The 22,840-nt window shown below is 34.8% G+C and overlaps 1 protein-coding gene across 1 annotated transcript; it reads left to right on the top strand.

The window, feature by feature from the left end:
- Positions 1 to 5,374: 5,374 nt before the first annotated feature.
- Positions 5,375 to 13,943, top strand: LOC114337042 (V-type proton ATPase subunit d). The gene is made up of 2 exons (XM_050661544.1): positions 5,375 to 5,602; positions 12,402 to 13,943. The coding sequence occupies exons 1-2, from the start codon at positions 5,482 to 5,484 to the stop codon at positions 13,325 to 13,327; spliced, it is 1,047 nt and encodes a 348-aa protein (XP_050517501.1). The 5' UTR covers positions 5,375 to 5,481; the 3' UTR covers positions 13,328 to 13,943.
- Positions 13,944 to 22,840: the final 8,897 nt, after the last annotated feature.

Here is a 22,840-nt window from a genome sequence, read left to right as displayed (position 1 = left end):
TGTCCCTTTACCACCAACAGTCGTGTGTATTCATTTCTACCTCATTTGAGTAATCTGTGCCGGAAAGACCTCACCTGTTTTTTGATACAGCAAACTTGATTTTTAAGGTTAGTTTATGGCTGTTTTCTCCTCGAATGAATAAATGGCCATTGCAAAATTTAATACATGTGACCTAGTATATTACCTTTAATTCGGCCAAAAATTTTGAGTATTATTTCATAATTTAAAAATTTAAATAACATTTAATGTCTTGTTTACGAGTTTTACAAAACCGGGTAGTCCGAAAATCGACAAAACCGGGTACCTGATTTTATCAGACTTGTTGTTACTTCCAGTTTCTGCAGTGGTTTTTTGTTTTCAGTTAACTACAACATGTGGCTTCTTCTGTTGAAGAAGCTAGTAAGAAAGCTAGTAGGAAAAATTAAAAAAAATCTCCAGTCGTAAAAAAATTAAATCTAAATGAACTGGACAAAAAAAAAAGAAAAAACGTGGTAAAAAGGGCTGCACCAAAAACAAAATTTTGGAGAGTTTGGAAGAAGAAGATAATAATGACGATGCGTGTCTATATTACAATTAACTATTTTCAAATTATAATGCGAAGAAAGGCTGGATAAAATGTGTGTCTTGCACCAAATGAGCTTATGCCGCCTGTAGTGCGTATGATGATGTACACCTAGTTCCAAAAAAAACTGATACGACTCTTGAAGCGTATTTTGTAGAAAATTGAGCAGTGTATTTTGAAGGATAAATACTTAATATTTACATACTGTCAATGTCACTGCCAAATCTTAAAATTTGTCAGATAGCTTATTCTGTTCCACGGTTATTAGACTTTATTATTAATCTTTATTATTAATATTATAATACTTTCTCCGCAACTGAGAGTATCTTATCAACTGGGTTTTTTTTAAACAATAGATGATAAAATAAAAATATTGACAGTTCAAAAATGTGAACATTATTGCATTGTGTGTGGCCTAAGTTTGGGCTGAAAACTGAAATGTATTACATTTTTACAAAATTTTGGAATATGTTTAATTACGTAGACCAATTTTAACAGTTGTTTTCAATACAGATTTCAATCCTCTACAAATAGTTTCTAATGTCTTTTGATGTCAAATAATTAGGGAAGCTGGAATTTAACAGTTTAGAATTTTACATTGAGTTAATGCAAAATTGTGACGCATGTCAAAATTCTCAATGTATTTTAATTGTATTCGTTTTCTTCGAATCCTGAGAAAACTAATAAATATTTTTGAAAAATTTAAACTCAGAATGAAAGACTACATTATTACCGAGTGCTGAAAGTCCCTGAAAACTTCTATAATATTTATTTTAATAAGTTACAGGGCTGAATTGAATATTAATTTGTTTTGTTGTATAGGTAATCCACGTTTACAATAATTATGTGATCTATTTGATGTAAAAACTATCATTTAGATAGTTAATATAAAAGTTTAGATAGATTTAAAATAATATAAACATTTAGACCTTAATAATTAGTACAATTTATGAATTAACATAATATGTAATCAGTTGTTTGTTGTTTGTTTATTTTATTATTTGTATGTCATAATAAATATAATGTCAGATCAATCAAATACACTGCTCAACATGATCAAATCTTACTAAGAGTCGTATCAGTTTTTTTAGGAACCGGCTGTAGATGAAGTTTTTATTTGTGACTTCTGTTCATAGATTTTCGATTTTTGGTCACTTACTTTTAATAAATATTTTATTTTCTGCCCATTAGTCTTTTTACATGGTAATTAAGTTACTACCCGGTTTTATCATACCGTTTGGACAAAACCGGGTATATTGCAATATTCTCATAAAAATAAAAAAAATTAAAAATCTAAGAATATTTTTAAAAATTGACATTGGCATATCAAACTTAAGTCATTTGAGAATATTTCAATCTGCAGCAAACATTTGCTACTCTCACATAGCAAAAGATACAGACGGTTTTTGGAGTGGTACCCGGTTTTGTCCAACTCTCCCCTACTAATTGATGTAGCAGTAGTGACTAAAGCAGTAAAACAGCTTAAAAATGGAAAATCCCCCGTCCCCGGCGGAATATCAGCAGAATTGATAAAAAACGGAACGTAGAAATTGTTTAGATCTCTTGCATACATATTCACAAAGTACGTCAATGGAGAAAGCATCCCAGACGACTGGAAATAAACGGCTTTCATAACCTCAATATATAAAAGAAAGGTAACAGAGTACGGTAAGTAGGATCTATAGAAGAATAATCAGAGACATGATCGAAGACGAATACAAAAACCAAGAGGAAGAGGAGCAGAGCGGGTTTCGAACTGGTAGATCTTGCACAGACAACTTGTTGTGCATGCTTGAAACAAATTATAGAGAAGAAACTAGCACGGAATAGATCAACACACCTTACATTCATAGATTTAGAAAAACCATATGATAACATACCTATCTCGAAATTATGGCAGGTACTCCAGGAAACTTCAATCAATCATACACTCATAAAGGCCGTTCAGAATTTACAGTGATTAACGCGCTAATAACCGGCAAAATAGCTCAAAAGGTGGAAAACATAATACATTGCGAAACAAAAAGAGATGAAACTAGTGGAAGTGGAAATTATCAGTGCACAAGAGCTCTAAAATTATTGAATTTTTCCCGAGTGACACTTTGACAGTTTTAATTTCACGAGCCGAAGGCGAGTGAAATTATGTCAAAGTGTCACGACGGCAAAAATTCTATATTAATTTTAGAGATCGAGTGCAATTTGTTGCGATTATTTCATGAATAAAACTGTTCAAAATCAAAATTTTATTGTAATTTATTTATGTAAGTACAAATTAGTACAATTAAAAAAACAGTTGTTATAAATATTAATATCACGGTTGAAAGTCATCACTTTTATAATTTTTAAAACATTAATTATCATTAATGTCACTGAATGTATTTTTTCGTAGCAACGAAGGGCATCTGACGTAATATACTTGACGACGGGAAATTATCAAAAATTATCGATTTAATTTAGATTTCTGTAGCTTTCTATTGGTCAGAATCTCCTATGAATGAAATAATCGTTATAAACGTCTAATAACATTACATATTTTCCCACCTTTAGACGTATCAGAGGAGTATGAAAACTGTCACTGTGACAGTAGAATTTTATAAAAACTCCTGTCACAGACGTCTAAAGGTGGGAAACTAAGTAATGTAATGTTAATTAATACGTTTATAACGATAATTTCCACCTCCACTAGTTTCATCTCTTTTTTTTGTTTTTTGTTTCGCAATGCAATATGTGTTCCATCTTTTGAGCTATTTTGCCGGTTATTAGCGTGCTCATCACTGTATACAACAACATGGAAGCCCAGATAAAATTAGGCAACAGAATATCTGAACCATTCAGAGTCAATAAAGGCCTACAACAGGTGTGCTGCATATCACCGACACTTTTTAAAATCTATATTGGTAAAGTGGAAATCGAAATGCAAAGGAATGGGCATACAGGTGGACGATGACACTTGTTTGTATACCCTCCAATTTGTCGATGATCAAGTAATATGTGCAAATGACAAAGAGGATCTCGAGTACATAACACGAAAATTGAATGAGGAATTTGAAAAATGGGGTCTGATAATGAATATGGAAAAGACGGTGTACCTCTGCATAGGAGAGGAAACTACTGATCTGCAACTGGAAAACAATAAAACGATGTGAACACTGTGGGTGGATACCTGTATAATGGAATATAATGGAGTACTGAAATAGGAAACCAAAGAAAATTGAGAATATATGACACAATGATAAAAAGCACACTGCTGTACGGATCTGAAACGTGACGTCTGAAAGAACGTCAAATACGGAAAATAGAAGCCACAGAAATGGATGCATTAAGAAAAGCAGCTAGAAAAACGAAACCTGATAGGGTTCAAAACAACACAATTAAGGAAGAAATGGGTCTAAAAGAAACTGTGACCGACTGCATAGATAGAAAACAGCTTATATAGTATGGGCATGTTCAAAGAATGCCAGAAGAAAGACTACCAAAGAAAGTAGCAAAATGGATACCACCGGAACACAGGAAACAAGGATAACCAAAGAAATCGTGGATGGAAGGAGTTCGAAGATCAATGAGAGAACGAGGACTAACAGAAGAAGATTGTAATGATAGGACGCGATGGCAATTGGGCATCGTACAACGTCGGAGGACGTTCTAACCCGAATCTATATACGTGTTTCATTAATAGTTGTCCATATAGTAACTGGAGAAACCTTAGCACAAAGGTAAAGCATACAAAGATTTAACCTAAACCTAAAACACTTAAATAAAAAGTGGTTGCTTACTGAGTTACAGGGTGTTTTATCTAATAATTTAAAAACTAGTTTTGCTAAGCATTTGAAAACTATTCGTCGTATACGTTTTATACTTGGCAGGAAGTATATATGTACTGTACAAACTACTAAATTATGTTAAACAAACGTTTCTGTCTATTACCAGAGGCGTACGACGGGGGAAAATGAATGGTTGACGCTTTCCAAATCCCAAGACACAGCTGTGTCTGTGTCGTTCCATTACTCCCACCTCTTGGTAGATACGCATATTATGCTAGAGAGAGAAAGCTAAGCGCCGGTAGAGACAGATCGAGAGCGACCCAAACTGCTCCGCGTTACGCTATTTTTCGGACCTTGCCTGATCTATGTGTTATTATATCTATGCGCTCAATGCATCAAGGTGTGACGCCAAGCCAATATCAAGTACAGTGGTCTAGCTATCTTTGTCTGTCGTACGAGTGTGAGCGTATCTATCAAGAGGTGGGAGTAATGGAACGACACAGACACAGCGGCAGCGGCCATCATATGCTGCTAGAGAGAGAAAGCTAAGCGCCGGTGGAAAGAGAAAGATAGACCACCGACCCGAACTGCTCCGCGTTACGCTATTTTCCTTCCCTTCCCTAATCTACGTATTATTATATCTATGCTAAAACCACGGTGACTGAAACAGAGACATGTTAACCGTAGACAAGGCATACTGAGCAAAAAAGCGTAACGCGCGGCAGTCGATCGGTGGTCTATCTATCTTTCTCTTTTTACTAAGCGATACCGCTCATATGACGGACAAAGATAGTAGACCACTCAAAATGAATATTGACCAATGGCGTCCTTGATATCGGCGTTACACCCATACATTGAGTGGCATATATTATGACTAGCTTCGTCTATGGTTAACATGTCTCTGGACAGAAAAGCAGTTTTGTGCTGAAACGCCACTGTTCAGTTGAACGGATTATTTCTGGCGAACCTCGCCCATTGTCAGGCAACATACCTTACAGGCTTAAGTGATTTTTTTTACTTTGTTGGCTATACTGCAAGTAAACGTCACGTCACGTGCACTATTTGACAGTGACAATAATCATATGACACTTGGGTGAGGTGTTTTTATCCCGTGAGATATTTTTGCAGTCCTTTTAATAAAATTCTTCATAATTCACCATGAAGGGCTGCGTTTTCAACATCGACAACGGTTATTTGGAAGGCCTGTGTCGTGGCTTTAAATGTGGGATCCTGAAACAATCCGATTATTTGAATTTGGTCCAGTGTGAAACTCTTGAAGGTAGGTTTAAGAAGGTAATAATTGCAAGGCAATCAAGAAATTTCATGTGATTTACTTATTTTATTAAGAAGTTTCACTTTTTTATTATATATAACTATTATATTTCGCAAAATAAGTGATGCATTAAAGTTATCTAACCTCTTTTTTTACTTCTGCAAAGACAAAAGGGGTACTGTTTTATTTTCATAGTAATAGTTTTGTCAAGGATTCTTGCAATTCTTTACCCTTAAGATAATATTGATAATTAAACAGGAGTCAATATTATTAATTATCTGGAAATTCATAGATGATTAATCCCTTGCCTTTGTCTATTGTTGTTTTAAGGCCCCTATTACAATATAAAAAATCCTGTTTATTTTATATTTATACAAGAATGTTTGATGGGATTCAATTTTAGATTCAAGGTCGCAATTACAGTGTATAGTTGAATTAATATGAGGTTGGTATCAAGCAATTATAGTAATCGGAAATGGAAATTCACTGATTTGATCATATTTCTTGAAATTTACAAGCGAGCATTCATATATGACATCTGTTTTCTAGGATGTTTATATATCTCTGTCTTTCTACTACATTTACTATGTTTACTTGCCAAGGATGCTACAGGCTATGGTTGGCCAACACCTGATCAACTGTCTGCCTCTGAACAGACCAATGCTCAGTTACAGCTTACTATCTTGACTCCCAGATTGCTTAGATCTACTTAAACCTTTTTCTTCTCTTTTTCCACTAGCTTGCTAAATCCGTGCTATCTGAATCCAAGTTTCTATGTTTTAAAAAAGCTTCACATGTTTTAAAAAAGCTTCTAGAATGTACAAAATGAAACAAAAGGTTTTCAGTAGACAACTAGCGACTGGCAGAATCGAACTCTTTCAAGAAGCGAGGACTCTGTACTTGAAAACCGAGAGTATTCATTTAAAGGTGCTACTATAGTATATGGTCTACCCCTAGGATGCGCTCTACCTGTGCATATCTATCTATTATATTGTGCATATAGACAAGGTGAAAATGGCGGTTTCGCCGGAAAAAATATTCGCATGAGATTTTTTTGTATAATCACATTCGTGAGACACCCCAGAATAAGGTTCAAGAAGTCGCCCACGTGAAAAGTGGTACAAGAGTAAGCTAATGCGACAAACTATTGATTTGTAGAATTTGTAAAGATTTTTTTCGGGACTGCCACTGTATAACTGTGCCCCTAAACAACACAATAATATTTTCTAAGAAGGGTTGGCACACAGTAATGAAAATCTTTACCAAGTGAATAAAACGCATATATCAGAAGAATTGTCATTTTAATTTTACAAATTACTACGTTGTCATATCAATTTACTATTTTTTGAGAATAAGTCACAAACTTGGCTTATGCTGCACTGAAATGTGTTTACAGAAATGTGATAGGTTGAATTGGCCATTTTGTGGATCTTGAGAATAAAAACTTGTCTTCTTTATTGTTATTATCATTAAAAATAAATATTTGTGTCAGCTGTGCAGTTGTAGTTGTTGTTTGTTTGGGTTTATTGACTAAATCCATTCGCCAATTTTACAGTTGTACTTGTACTTAATTATATTGTGTAGATACTATACTCAAATATACATAAACTTATTTTTTATCATTCAATATAAATCTGGAAAGAAAAAACATTCCTATGGAGCCACTTTAAAAACATGAAAAAATATAGTGTATTAAAAGATACAGTTGAATGCTTGAATGCATTAATTTTATTAATAAAAGGCAGATATCAAGCACACTTATTTATTAAATACAACAATGTAACAATGTAGCCATTTATTTTAATCTGTCTGTTCTTTGTCCAGTATGTTATTTGTATTATCATTATTTTTAAGTAAATGTCTACGACATTTACTGAAACCCAGGATGGTTTTGGATAGGTTCCTTTTTTTACAAAATGCGGCTGAGTGCGAAAATTCTTAGGCATGATTTAATAAGTCACTGTGCTTAATATCTGCCTGTTATTTGTAACATTCATATAGTGTACTGATTTCTTATTTTAATATTTGCAACTAGCCTGCTACATTCTGCTGAGTTTGCGAGACACTTTTCTTCGGTAACTTATATGAGAGGGGCTTCTTTGATTTTTTTGTTTTTCATGTCTGCTTCTTTCAAGATTATTGATGTATCTTTTCATTGTACTCTGTGCTCATAGTCCCAGGCATGTTTGCATTTTGGTGATGTTTAATCTCTCTTGTGTATTGTTAGATTGGGTTCTGGACAGAATAGATCCCAGTGTGTTGGTTGTTTTGAATGTATAAATACAACAGTATTGGTGGTATTTAGATAGTATTTAGAGAACTATCATATTTAGAGAGAACAGAAAACTCTTTACAAGTTTGGAAGACACATAATTTGACATTAGTGATGTAACAAATATTCGTACACTTGAGTCCAGGGTTCTTCACCCATGCGTCATTAATACCTGGCGTCCCTGGCGAGATAAAACGCCTACTTTTTATCTAGCATCATTCTCGTCCATGCATGAAACTAAAGACAAACCAGCTACCTCCTGTTATTAAGTAAAAACATGTTTTCATTTTATGAACGCTCTAGACTCAGTACATTGAAAAGAGATATGTACAAAAAAAGACGTTTGGGCATGTTTTCAGATTTTAAGTACAATTTGTACGTTTCTGGTTTGTTTACTTTTATGGCTGTCAGTCTGTTGAATTTTTTGCTGTTTTTGTCGAATTTTTGCATTTTGAATTTTTTTATATCACATACACAGTTGTTTTCACATCTAATTTTATATTGGAGTTTGAAATTTTACGGTAGGTCTATTTTATTTAATTTTTACAACATACAAAATTCACACAGTTAAGGAATGGCTGTGTTTAGGTTTACGCCAAAGTGAATAAAATTACAAAAAGAAAATATGTTATTGAATTTTTTTATAAATTATTTATTCATTTATTAATAACTAATATTAAAAGAATTTGTTAACTTACTTCAAATGTAGCTGTAATTCTACACCAAAATTTAAAAGCAAAACGTACATTTTTTGACATTCTATTTATTTGATAACGTCAAATTTTATAATATGTATAACCCGTGAAGGGAACAGTAGCCACTTTCTGTCACTTGCTGTTGCGTTTAGTAAATTGGCGACTTATTTCACATGCTTTAAATGATGACGCACAGGTAAAGAACTCTGGACTTAACTGTACATATTCACATTCGTGAATACATATTCACATATTTTTGCATATTCGCACTCAAATGAATGAGAATATGGAGACCAATGAAATGAAGATCTTAAGAAGGATTGCTGGAAAAGGACTACAGGATAGGGTAAGAAGTGAGGAAATCAGAAGCATATGTGGGGTAGACAATATAAATACCTGGGTAAAGAACAGAAAAGAAGAGTGGAATGAACACATAAGCAGGATGTCTGAATCAAGGATAGTAAGAATAGCCAGGGTCAAGTCACTGTTAGGCAGAAGAAGTATATGACGCCCAAGGAAAAGATGAAATGACAACTTAGGGGCAGAATGAAAGGCACCGCTGAAGAAAAACAGGCAGTATTGCCTATATAAAAGAAGAAGAAGAAGCATTCGAATTTGCGAAATTTGTGCGAATGTTTTGCGAATATGAATATCAGGAAAAAAATAATTTCAAGGTAGTATTAGGGTAAGAACAGAACTAGTAGGTCACGGTGGAGGTGGAGGTGAAGGTCGCGGTGGATGTCGACATCCATCTAAAACAAACATATTGTAGTGAATGGAAGAGAACAGAGCAGGTAAGTCGCGGTGGAGGTTTAGCGCGATGCCATTCGGGAGGTTTACATAGACGTTTTTTAAAATAAAAATAGTTTGTTTTACATGGATGTCTACTGTGTGGCCTACAAGGATACTTCCCTGTGATTCGTTCGTTCGAAGCCAAGTTGTCATTACCTGCGCTATCTGAGTTGATCCTTTTTATAGAATCCCTTTTTTTGTATTCAGTTTATTTTTGAATTTCTAAAGTAATTAAATTCAGTAAATTTTTGAAATTTGAAGGAGGATCTGATTATTTACAGCTGACATTTCATCACTATCATCACTTGACTGACACAACATCGCAAAAGCACAGTCTTTTTGTCATTCAAATTTGATTAAACTACTTCACTTAATAGTGATTCTAGCTCGACTGACAGCGCAGGTGACCTTCTTGCTATGTGCTGTCGACATCGACCGCGACTTAACTAGTAGCATCCACCTCGACCTACACCTCCACCTCGACCTACTTGTTCTGTTTTTACCCTTAGGTTAATAAAATCAAAATCTATTCACTTCCCATCATTTTTTATTAAGAAAATTTAACTTAACCTCTTATAATCACATTATCAGTCTTCACGTTATTTTATTGTTTGGTATTATGTAATAAAGATTAAGATTGAATTATACTAAATATCAATTAACTTCTCATTATAAATCTAAAAAACATTCATCATTCTCTTTGCCTTATCCCTATGCGCGGTCGGCTTCCCTAATTACATGTCTCCACACAATTCTATCTTGGGTCATATCAATGTTAATCCCCTTTACCAACATGTCCTGCCTTATCGTCTCCCCCCAGGTCTTCTTTGGTCTTCCTCTCCTACTCCTTCCAGGAATCTGCACTTCAGCTATTCTTCGTATTGGGTGATTAACGTCTCGACGTTGAACATGACCAAATCTAAAAAACATTACAAAAATAAAAAAAAATGAATATTAGCATTCGCCTCCGCATTCGCAAATGTCTGTAGCAGATATTCGCACTCGCATTCGTATTCGCGAATGTTCAAAAAATGACATTAGTTACATCACTAGTTGACATTCCCTAAATTATATAATCTGATGATGAAATATACTGGATTACAAGAACATCCGGTTTTTCTTAGAGGGTGTTTTCAAGAGCAGAACAATAATTATTGACAACTTCAAGAAACAATCCATAAAACCTATCTTAAAAATTAGTTATCATCAATATTAATTAGGTTTGTTTATTTAGTTCATATTATTATTTTTTATTTTAGTATTTACAATTTCGGATATTTCTTCTGGAGTAAACTCCTCAGAGTATTCAGATGTAGGTGGGCATGCAGACCCCAGTAGTTTTAGTCTTTGTTTTACTTTTGTGGTGTGATCACAGTCTCTAGGTGCTAGGTGCTCTTATAGTGCAACAATGTGGAAGGCCACTCTGTTGGAAAGTATTGGTACTTTGTCTCTAGTTGGATGTCTGCTACTACTAAGTTTTCTAAATACCTAAGGGCCTCGATTTACAAAATTCTAGTTTCTCTAGTCTTTATCCATTTTTGTCATTTGGCTGCATTCAAACTGCATTAGTTCGTCCGCAATTTCTCGATCTTGGCTTCATGTATTCTTGATACAATTTCTTACATTTTCATCCTATTCCAGGACATACTATTTACATCGTCTAGGAGTCTAGGTACAGTTTTCTTCGCTGTAGTGTCAACCGCGTTAACAAATCTCATGTGGTTTTCTCTTGTTGTGGTTGTTGTTGGGTTACCCATCCTAGAAATTTGTCCAGTTTCTTAGTAAAAGTAGCACAGTCTCCTTTTTTAAAACAAACTGAAAATACTCGTATATTCTCTAATAGATATTTACAACAATTTAACAAGAAACTATTCCAAAAAAGACAGAAGTCAGTAGGGAACCTTATAATTTTATAATAAAACATAATACTTATTTTTTACTTCAATTTATCACTACCTAATTTTTAAAAACTGAAAAAATCGAGCGACAACTCACGATTGTAATAAAACGTTCACTGGTATCGATTTGTATTGTACCACTTTATGATGTCATTTTAACCATTTCATCAAAATATGGCGTTACTTGTACTGAGAACTACAATATCACGCCAGGGCCATAAATATGATGTTAAGGGCCCAGGGGCGAACGTGATCTAGCGGCCCCCTACTGAGGAGGCTCGAGAGTTTACCCCTAGCGGAAGGGGGGGGGGGTAACTGGAATCATCTGGAAAACGTTTTACAACGGTTTTACGAAATTGATTGCTTCGTTTTGAAGGTTTTGTTCGTTTGCATTCAAAATAAAATCGGGTTGAACAATTTGGTACGTATCTAACACTGCGTTAAGTGTTTGAAAGCGAGTGTCTAGCTGATGGCATAATGTGTCGCTAATTGAGTAAAACACGGTTACTCTAAAGAATGACTTGGTATCTTGAAGTCTTTTATCTTCGCATAGTTCATCGAAATGTTTTTTCGTCTTCTGCATTATTTTTGGAGCGAACCCTACTGGCATTCCCCAACGTTGACACATATTTGAAGCCTCTTGAAAGAAGGTTTCAAATTGTCCTCTCATTTCAGTTAGTTTTAAGAGGCTCTCTTCAAGTAAACTGTAAGCTGTTAAAATGAGGTGACTTCATGGAGAGATTTTGAGACAAAATTTTTTATAATGGAGCAGGTGAAAAAGGTTAAAATCGGTCATTGAAGTTGTTAGAATTAATATGCCATGTACTTATTACAATCGGACAACTCGAAGTAGAACTTGACTGAAAGTACTTTAAAAAGTATATTTGACCTTGTTACATTTTATGCACGGCCAACCAAACAGGTGCCCTTTTGGTCTGGGGGCACCGGAGCACTGCTCCGGTTGTCCCAATGATAGTTACGGCCCTGTATCGCGCATATTTGCCGCTCATGTCATTCCGGAATTTTGCTTATTTTAACAATCTCCTAGTATTAAGTTACGGTACAAGTTACAAGTGGTACAAATACGTACCATTAACCTATAAAGGATCTAATTGTACAACAATATTAATATGATTTAATTGTTTTAGATTTAAAACTGCACTTGCAAGGCACTGACTATGGAACTTTTTTGGCCAATGAACCTTCACCTTTGTCAGTATCCGTCATCGATTCAAGACTTCGAGAAAAACTCGTGATTGAGTTCCAGCACATGCGTAACCAAGCAGTAGAGCCTCTCTCGACATTTATGGACTTCATTACCTACAGTTACATGATCGACAACATAATTTTGCTTATTACAGGAACTCTTCACCAGAGACCAATCAGTGAATTAATCCCTAAATGTCACCCTCTAGGTAGCTTCGAGCAAATGGAAGCCATCCACGTAGCTGCTACTCCAGCTGAGTTATACAACGCTGTATTGGTGGACACACCACTTGCTCCATTCTTCGTTGATTGCATCAGTGAACAAGATTTGGATGAAATGAACATTGAAATCATCAGAAACACCTTATACAAAGCTTACTTGGAAGCATTTTATACCTTCTGCAAGGAAATTGGAGGTACTACTGCCGATAGCATGTGTGAAATTTTGGCTTTTGAGGCAGATAGACGTGCTATTATTATTACCATCAACTCGTTTGGCACTGAATTAAGCAAAGATGACCGTGCTAAGTTGTACCCTCGCTGTGGAAGACTCAACCCCGATGGTTTGGCTGCTCTAGTGAGAGCCGAGGACTACGACCAAGTTAAAGCAGTTGCTGAATACTACGCTGAATATTCCAAACTGTTTGAAGGAGCTGGCAACAACCCGGGAGACAAAACATTGGAAGACAAATTCTTTGAATACGAAGTACGTCTTAACATCAATGCTTTCATGCAACAGTTTCACTTTGGGGTGTTCTACTCTTACTTGAAATTGAAGGAACAGGAATGCAGAAATATTGTATGGATTGCTGAATGCGTAGCTCAAAAACACAGGGCTAAAATCGATAACTACATCCCAATATTCTAAAGGAATTTCTTGTTTGCACTATTGTTTGCATTCCATTTGGCTCATTTAGTTCTTAGTGTCAGTAAGTGGAATTATCAAAAGTATCAGTTTCTATGATTCAGATGTACTATTCAGACCTTCAGACAAATCCAGTTAGTACAATGTTTTCGTTTCACATTTATTATCAACTAATCTTTCAGTCGTCCAAGATTGTTATAAAATTAAATATACATTAAATGTGTTGATGTTTTAACAATACATAGCAAATCCGCAAAAAGAACAATAAAAAGACTATAGCAGTTTATTTTGAAGGAAAATCCATTGAGTATTAAGGTATCCTAAAATATATAATAATAAAATTACATGGTCATATCAGTTTTATCGCCTTTCAGAAATTTGCTGTTACCTATCCTTATTGGTTATTATATTTTTTAAAGATCGGTATGTTTTTGATATTATTTTAGTTTTCTGGAAATAATAATGCACAACTTCTTGATTCAACATGTATCAATGTAATTTTAGACTTTGTTGAGTCATATCATAAATATTATTATGTTTTCTGTGTATAAAGCGTAGTTAGGCCAAAATGTTATTTCTGTTGTATATCTAAGAATAAATAAAATTATATGTATCTAGATCTGGATGTTTCATTTATTCTAGAATGTAACATGTTAGATCTATTTCTTCACACTGTTCCTCCTCTTAGAGTTTAGAGCAGGGGTGGGCACATACTTTAAAGCGCGGGCCAAAATGAAATTTTCAAAATGTCTACCGGGCCGGGTAACTATATCCCGTATGTACGTTGCGCACATGCGAATGTTTTTGGTAGAGTTTTTTCTCTGCCCAAGAATTTTTTTTACAAAAATACTATAAGTATCATTTTAAAGCATTTGGACAAAGAAATTTGACTGTTAATAATAAATAATAGTAATAAAAAATTGTTTTACTCGGGTGTACATGCGAACAATTTGTGCCCAGTAAAATATGTTACGAATTTAAACAAATATGACCCATTCAAATATTAAGGATATATGTATGCGCAAAGTATCGCTTTAACGTTTTAAATGTATTCATTTTTTTAGAATCCTGAGAAAACTAATAAGTATTTTTGAAAAATTTAAACGCAGAATGAAAGATTGCATTACTACCGAGGGTCGAAAGTCCATGAAAACTTCTATGTTTATTTTAAGAAGTTACAGGGGTGAAAAACAAAAATAAAAAAATTAGTGTGATTTTTAATTTCAAATATCTCATTCAAAAGAAACTTGTTGGTTATTCTAAGGGACTTTCGGCCCTTGCTAATAATATAATCTTTCATTCTGTCTTTAAATTTTTCAAAAATACTTATTAGTTTTCTCAGGATTCGAAAGAAAAATGAATGCATTTAAAACACATTGGAGCGACATTTTTCAAGGATCCAGATTAAAAGTTTCTGAGTAGGTAACCAAAAATTCAATCTGCAAATCCGATATCGGATGGTAAAATGTTAAGTCCATTATATTCTTCTTCATTGGATTGTTAATGCTGACTTAATAAGTAAGCTGGAAGCTTTTGAGATGTGACTTATGTCAATGTGAAGAATTCTGAAAATATCATGGACCGGTCATATTACGAACTAAATGGTGTTGCACAGAATGGTAAGGGACAGAGAACTTTTGACCATTATTAAAAGGAGAAAGACAGCATATATTTGGGGATTATGAAGGGTAAAATCGAAGGAAAAGGGTTCCTGGTAGACGATAAATACCCTGGTCGAAAAATATTCGCGCCTGGACCGGGTTAAACACAGTCGCTTTTAAGGAAATCAGAAAATCAGATTCGTTAGTTATGTGAACACTACGAACACTAAAATGCTGTTGATTTCAATAAAATCGCATAAACGGCATTAAGAGCGTAGGGGCAAAATTTCGGACCATAGCTTTTTAAATGCATTCATTTTTTCGAATCCTGAGAAAACTAATTGATATTTTTGAAAAATCTGAACGCAGTATGAAATATTCCATTATTACCGAGGGCCGAAAGTCCCTTAGAATAAACAAAAAGTGTGTTTTGAATGAGATATTGTTTAAACCCAATTTTGAAAAAATGTGAAAACGTTGAATTATCCACGTCCGCCCGTCTGTCTGTCCGTAAACTCAGCTCCTCCGTCATTATACCAGAGTAGAGGTATGAGAAATGAGGTGTCGAATGAAAGCTTATAATCCAAGGATGGCACTAAAGGTGAGAAATTTGACCTAAGACTTCTGGTTTTAGAAATGTGACCGGAAGTACTCTTTTAAAGTCACCGGAAGTACAATTGATATATTATTTGACGCGCCTTCGCAAGACGAGAACAAATATATACTTCCGGTTTCATGAATGTCTGTCCGTGTGTCCTTCCGTCTGCGAATATAACTCCTCCGTTATTAATACAAATATAATGACAAATGATGTGTCGAATGAAAGCTTATAACCCAGGAATGGTATTAAAGATGAGATATTTGACATCGGACTTCCGGTTTTAGAGTTGCAACCGGAAGTATTGTTTTAAAGTCACCGAAATAATATAAGCGATATATTTTTCGACGTGCCCTAACAAGATCAAGAGAACAAATGTATACTTTTGGTTTTTATATCATTTCCGGTTAAAAATGTTATAACTGGAAGTGCCGTATTATAGTTGCAGAAATAGTACCTACATGTGACCCATCAATCGAAGTGTATTGAAAAGTGGAGTTTGAATCGTTAGTTCCGGTTTTGAAGTAATTTCTGTTTAAACAATTATGACCCAAAGTTTAGTAAAAATGACTCAAAATTAGTGAAATCGTATATCAATCGACGCACGACGTTACACGAAGAGTTCAAATATTGACTTCCAGTTCTACTTTCGATTTCTTTGGGTGAAAGCCTAGGATTTGTCCCATTACATACTTGTTTTGAAATTAAAAATCACACTAAATTTTCTGTTCTTTTTCACCCTGTAACTTATTAAAATAAACATAGAAGTTTTCAGGGACTTTCGGCCCTCGGTAACAATATAATATTTCATTCAGAGTTTAAATTTTTTTAAAATACTTGGCATTCCCGAAATTTTGCGCCTACACTCTTAAAAAAAATTGCTTGCGCGATTTTTTAACGGGCCGGATAAAGTAAGCAAAAGGGCCGGATACGGCCCGCGGGCCGGCTTTTGCCCATCCCTGGTTTAGAGGATAGGACATTTTTGCAATTCCGTATATTCAATCGACACTAAAAGGTATTGTCCAATATGGATGTTTTCTAGTAGAGTCTTTACCTAGTACGCTCAGTTTTTTCTGTTTTTGTTAGCCACTGTAATTATTTCCATGTTTTATCTTCTCTTTCTTTATTTTTATTATTTTGTGGTATTTTACTCCCCATACTTTATGGTCTTTCCAATATCTTTTTCCTTACCTATTGAAATTTATGCTAAGGAGGGAAGGGAAGAAAATACATCGCAGAAAAAAAAGAGAACATATAGAAAAATAACTCCAAGAAATTGAAGAATTAAATAAACCAACAGAAACCTGAAAATTCCACCAAAAACTTAACAAAAGCAGAAAAGAATTTAAACCAAGAACAATGATGTGCAGAGACAAAGAAGGAGATATAGTAAACTCAACAGAGTAAAATACTACAAAAATGGACTGAATTCTTCAAAGAAAAGTTTGAACAAAACGGAGATCCACTATATGATGGAATTATACTGAATCAATAACGGATACCAGAGAAACAACCCCCCTTCAGTAGCTGAAATGCAAGAAACAGTTACCAGACTGAAAAACAACAAGTCACCTGGATTAGACAATATTAGCGCAGAATTAATAAAAGAAGGCGGAGACTCCCTATTGAATGCGATACACGAACTAATAGTGAACATATGTAATAATAAACAACTGCCACAAGACTGGAATACCAGAGTAATTATTACACTACATAAAAAGGGAGATCAGCTTGAATGTAAAAACTACCGGGCAATAACGCTACTGACTGTGGCATATAAAATACTGTCAAATATTGTATGTTGAGACCATATGCGGAACAAATAGTTGGGGGATATCAATGTGGTTTCTGCAGGCAGAAGTCCACAATAGATCAGATCTTCGTCTTGAGGCAAATCTTGGAAAAGACTAGTGAATTTAATATAGACACACATCATCTATTCATTGATTTTAAGAGTGCCTATGATAGTATCCATCGAGAATTTCTGATCCACGCCCTGAAAGAATTTAATATTCCAACTCAAACTCATTGATATAGTAAAAGAAACATTTAAAGTACAAAGCAAAATTCGAATTCAAAACGCACTAACAGATACAATCCATGTTAGAACGGGCCTACGACAGGGAGATGCCCTATCCTGTATTCTATTCAACATCACATTAGAAAAAATAATTAGAGAGTCAAAAGTCAACACCAGAGGAACAATAATAACAAAAAGTGTACAAATATTGGAATTTGCAGATGATGTTGCAGATGAAATTGAAAGAGCGGCACAAAACAGTGGCCTAAATATACAGTGGCATAAATTTTTTTACATATCTAGGTTCACTAGTTACCGCAGATAACAATGTCAGCGAAGAAGTTAAGAGAAGAATACATCTAATAAAACATACAATGGACTAATTAAACATCTAAGATTTAACAACATCACGAGAAAAACCAAATGCAAAATATACAAAACTCTGATAAAACCGGTCCTTATATATGGATCAGAGACATGGACACTGTCGAAAAGCGATGAGAACTTATTAGGTACGTTTGAACGAAAAATCCTCAGACACATATATAAGGGGGTGAAAGAAAATGACGTATGGCGCAGAAGATATAATTTTGAACTATACGCAGCATACAACGATCCCGACGTCATAACACCCATAAAGATCGCACGTCTGCGCTGGATGAGCCATGTTGAACGGATGTTGGAGACCGAAACACCAAAACATATAATGAGGCAAACACCATAGTAGGGAGAAGGTCAAAGGGAAGACCCAAACTTAGATACATGGAACAAGATCTGAAAACACTTGAGATTACCCACTGGAAGAACAAAGCAAGGAACAGAACAGAATGGCGGAAAATCCTAGAACAAGCCAGGAACCAAAAAGGGTTGTCGAGCTACTGATGATGATGTTTGAAATTTAGAACGAATCATGGGAAAGAAAAGCGAAAACGTCAAACTACTTTGAATATGAAAATACAAAGCAACCTAAATATGGATCAATCGGCAGTGCAGCAAAACTAAACGGAAATTAACAACTAAAAACAATATAAAGACGGTAATGGATAGCAAATGGGATGTATGACCTGATACACTAAGAACAACGGTACAAGAACTATATTTCTGATCATCGACCGAATAAGCGCGCCTTGTTTGCAATAGATCTATTCACACTAAACGGGTCGCCCATGTTTCCCCAACTGTCATCAATACGACTAACTTCACGCGTAACTTTGATACGAGAATTAAAAAAGTAAAGTAATTTTTACAGGTCCCGCAATTTTTTGAGCGTTATAACGTGAGTACAAAGACATACATATTTCTTTCTTTGTAATTACAGCTTCAATTTACACGTACACTTCTCGTAAACTCTGTCGATAAGGTAGAGTCGTGTTGTGGAAACGTGGCGTGCCCCACTAAACAAGTAGACGTGGCGCTCAATGAGACCTGCAGGATAGTGACAAGATGCCTTAAAGTAAAACTAGCTACTAATCTATAAAATGCAGTAGGTTTTACAGATCCCACGACATGACCAAAGCTTAGTAGTTTGAAACAGTGTTGCAGTGACTTGTATGTCCAGGATAAAGTTTTTGTCATTGCTCAGTTTTGAGTTTCAGGTCTCCAATCATATTTGTGAAAAATGAAATAATAGATGGAGCTATTGCTTGTATTTTAATAGTTGATTTTATTGTGAAAAAAGGAGTTTGCAAATCAATGGCATTGACATTTCGCACTCCTTTCCCACTTTCTCCCAAGCCTTTATGCTGTCTCCCTCTATTCGCGGTGTGCACGTACTTGGAAGGGAAACGAGAAACGACCGTGCGCGAGTCGCGGAGAAATATTGCAACTATCTTAAATAATTCATATTGTCAATTGAAATTGTCAAATTGACGTATATTTCATACCTTCTGTCATTGAAGCAGAAAATTATATATTGCTCCACAATATCGATATGATATGCAATTATTATATAAAGGTAAATTTAATTAATTGTATTTTGCTTGCAGTACTGCATTTTAATAACTAATTTTATTTACTACATACAATTGTTTACGTTTGCATAATATAACCTGCATCTTATTTTTTCTTCTTATTATTTTTTTGGACTATGGCCTTGACAATTATCCAGTAACCAGGACTAATATAATTGGCCAATATAATTAAAAGTGCGAATAAAAGTACAGAGCGCAGAAATAGGGGTCGCTTTGCCGAACTTGCACGGTCCCATGTTTTGTAGTAACAAATATCCATGAAAATTTCTCATATTTAAACTGTCCTACAGGGCCGCCGCTACCATATGTGCAAAGTGTGCATCGCACACGGGCGGCCGATTACAGGGGCGGCCAAAAGCAGGCCAATGATGATAATATTTTTTTAAACGAAAATAAATTCAAAAAGTTAAATACATAGTAATGATTCAGATATTTCTATAAACTCATAATATGTATTTCAAACAATTTAAAGAAAAATACCAGAAAATGTTATCCCTTATATGAACTGCCCTTTTGCAGTTGTAGTCATAAAGTAGTTCCAGAAATGTCTTTTAATTCAAAGTGACTGGCGGCAAATACTATGGACTATATATCAATAGTATTTCCTGGCGGCTCTCGAACTGACTGTGGCTAAGGTTAAGGCCACACGGGCGATAATTTACGGAGCCGTAAGAGCAGTAAACCTGACGAGGCATTGGTTGACTAACTTCTATTTCATTTACAATTGGTGGAGGAGTTAGTCAACCAATGGGTTTACGGCTTTTATGGCGCCGTAAATTATCGCCTGTGTGGCTTACGGGTCCATATGCGAATTTTTCAAATTCTGAACATTTGTGATTTTTTAAGAAAGTACGATACGACAATAGGATACTTTCCGAGAATTTAGATAAGTGCTTGTTAAGTTGCTCTCATTGAGTAATAAAAAAGTCTTTTTTATTACTTGATGGTTTAAAAAAATCTTTTTTATTACTCGATGGTTGCTCTGTCATAATATTGTTCCTTATTCTTATGTATGGTTATAGATGGGTTATAGTTCAGTAAAGTTGAGAATTTGATGATTTTAGACACGCTTTTGATAAACGATTTTGTTTGTAATATAAATAGTAGTGTGCCCGTTTCTTTTGCACACTACTTTATTTCAAATAGGCCTGGATCCCGCGTACCAAAAAAAGTTGATTAATACCAAGCTGAAAATTTGTTAATAGCTTAACGGTGTCTAGTCGGACAAACTTTGATGTACGGGGACACTGGAAGAGGGGAAGTTTTAATTGTGGAACAGTTTAAAAATTTGGAACGTTAGATTAGGAAAACGTCCCATGTATTTTGTCGGGCAGAACATCCAGAACAGATTTTTGATTTTTGCATGAGAGTTTAATGAAATGGTAACGAATCAATTGGAAGTTATGTCCGACAAAATACATGGAACGTTTTCGTAGTCTGACGTTCCAAATTTTTAACCTGTTGCACAATTAAAACTTCCCCTGTTTCAGTGTTTCCATACATCAAAGTCTGCCAGACTAGACACTTGCTATTAATCTACTTTTTTTTGGTACGCGGGATCCAGGTCTAAAAGTAACGTCGAGATCAGAGCAAATTTTATTCATATACGCGTTACGGTTACAAAATGTATCTCCTGCACATTTCTTTAAATACTAGTACCTATGCTGAAACAACTAAAGAGTTAAAAGGGGGACGGCAAATATTAAGATGCACACGGGCGGCCAACACTTTAGCGGCGGCACTGCTGTCCTATTTGGGTTCATGCACGTAAGTATATACGTAGTAATTAATTAAATAAAGACTTTCACTCGTGGGAGAAAATAGAGAAGAAAAATTCCTAAACGGCATTTAACCCATCTAGACCTAGGTGTAATAAATCAGCGAGATAGATATCTTTTTTGTAATTGAATCTATTACCTATTGTTGAAAGGGCGTAAGCACCATTTTCTACTTTTCGAGTACCAGTAAAGAACCCTTCCCTCTGTCTTTATCCCTGTCATTTGGTGTTAAAAGAAAGCAAGCACTGATGCACTGCATGGATATAGTTTATACTGCAAAACTTCATTTAACACCAAATGACGTGCAAATAGAAAGAGAGAAGGATTTTTTACTACAACTTGAACAGTTGAAAATGGTGCTTACCCACTTTCAACAATAAAAGATTCAATTGCTTTGGCATAAAAGCAATCGTCTAGCTTGGTTAAAAGTTCAGTTTGATAAAGCAAGTGCCTAACTTAATTATTTCATGATAAAAATCATAAATAAAGCTAAGATAATCGAGGTATTTCAAAATTTTCTTTCATTAATTATGTTTAATTTCCAAATTCTTGCAATCTTATTTTTTTCCGCCGAAAAATATCGTCCTCTAATACGATCATACGACCTCTAGGATATTTAATATAACTCTCTGCTATTACCTATACATACAGAAACGGAATACTGTAATGAATCCTGGCTAAGATACTAGAATGTTCTGATAGATGGCAGCATGCAGACTATTTTGTACCTAACTTTTCTTTGGATATTATTTTTAAAATATTTTTGTAGCCACATATTTTTTAAAAAATTTCTGTACCTTTTATTATTATTATCTGTACTGGATACTGGATAATAATATGTACAATTTGGACGAATCAGTGTGAATGGTCAACAAATAGAAGAGTAAAAAACATACACCTAGCTTGCTACGAACGTCAATGAAAATTGGGACCGTTCCATAGAAATCAAATGTAGGATAGAGAAAGCAAGATATGCATTTCAAAAAATGGCTGTTATATCTTAAATGTCATGATTTATCAATACCCATAAAAATCAGGTTACTACGATGTTATATCTTTTATATACTGTTGTACGGAGTTGAGTCGTGGACTCTCACAGACGTCACCTACAAGAAAATTGACGTTTTTGAAATGTGGCTTTATTGTCAAATCCTGAAGATATCTTATACCGACCCCGTTACTAATCAGGGTGTTTTGCCGAGAATAGGTACAACAAGAAAGAGAGCTGTTAACCTCAATAAAAACAGCCAAAATCGAATACCTCTGTCACATCAGGAGGAACAGCAAAAGATATGGACTACTGCAACTAATCTTGCAGGGAAAAGTAGAAGGAAAATGAAAACCAGGAAGGCGTACACGGTTTAACACAACAACCACAAATCTTTTCAGAGCTGCAGTGTGCAAAGTACAGATTGCCATGATGGTCGCCAACATCCGAAATATATAGGCATTACAAGAAGGAGAAGATGGATATGCAATTTCATCATCAGGAGTTGCAGCATACCCGACAAAAATAAAAGCAGTACAAGAATTGCCCCACATCAAGAAA

The sequence above is a fragment of the Diabrotica virgifera genome, chromosome 9, assembly GCF_917563875.1.
Source record: "Diabrotica virgifera virgifera chromosome 9, PGI_DIABVI_V3a".
NCBI lineage: Eukaryota > Metazoa > Arthropoda > Insecta > Coleoptera > Chrysomelidae > Diabrotica > Diabrotica virgifera.
This window is presented reverse-complemented; position numbering and strand designations above follow the sequence as displayed.

Coding starts and splice junctions, on each gene's coding strand:
- LOC114337042 (XM_050661544.1), top strand. CDS start 5,482: ATGAAGGGCTGCGTTTTCAACATCGACAACGGTTATTTGGAAGGCCTG. Junction 5,603..12,401: donor CCAGTGTGAAACTCTTGAAG/GTAGGTTTAAGA, acceptor TAATTGTTTTAG/ATTTAAAACTGCACTTGCAA.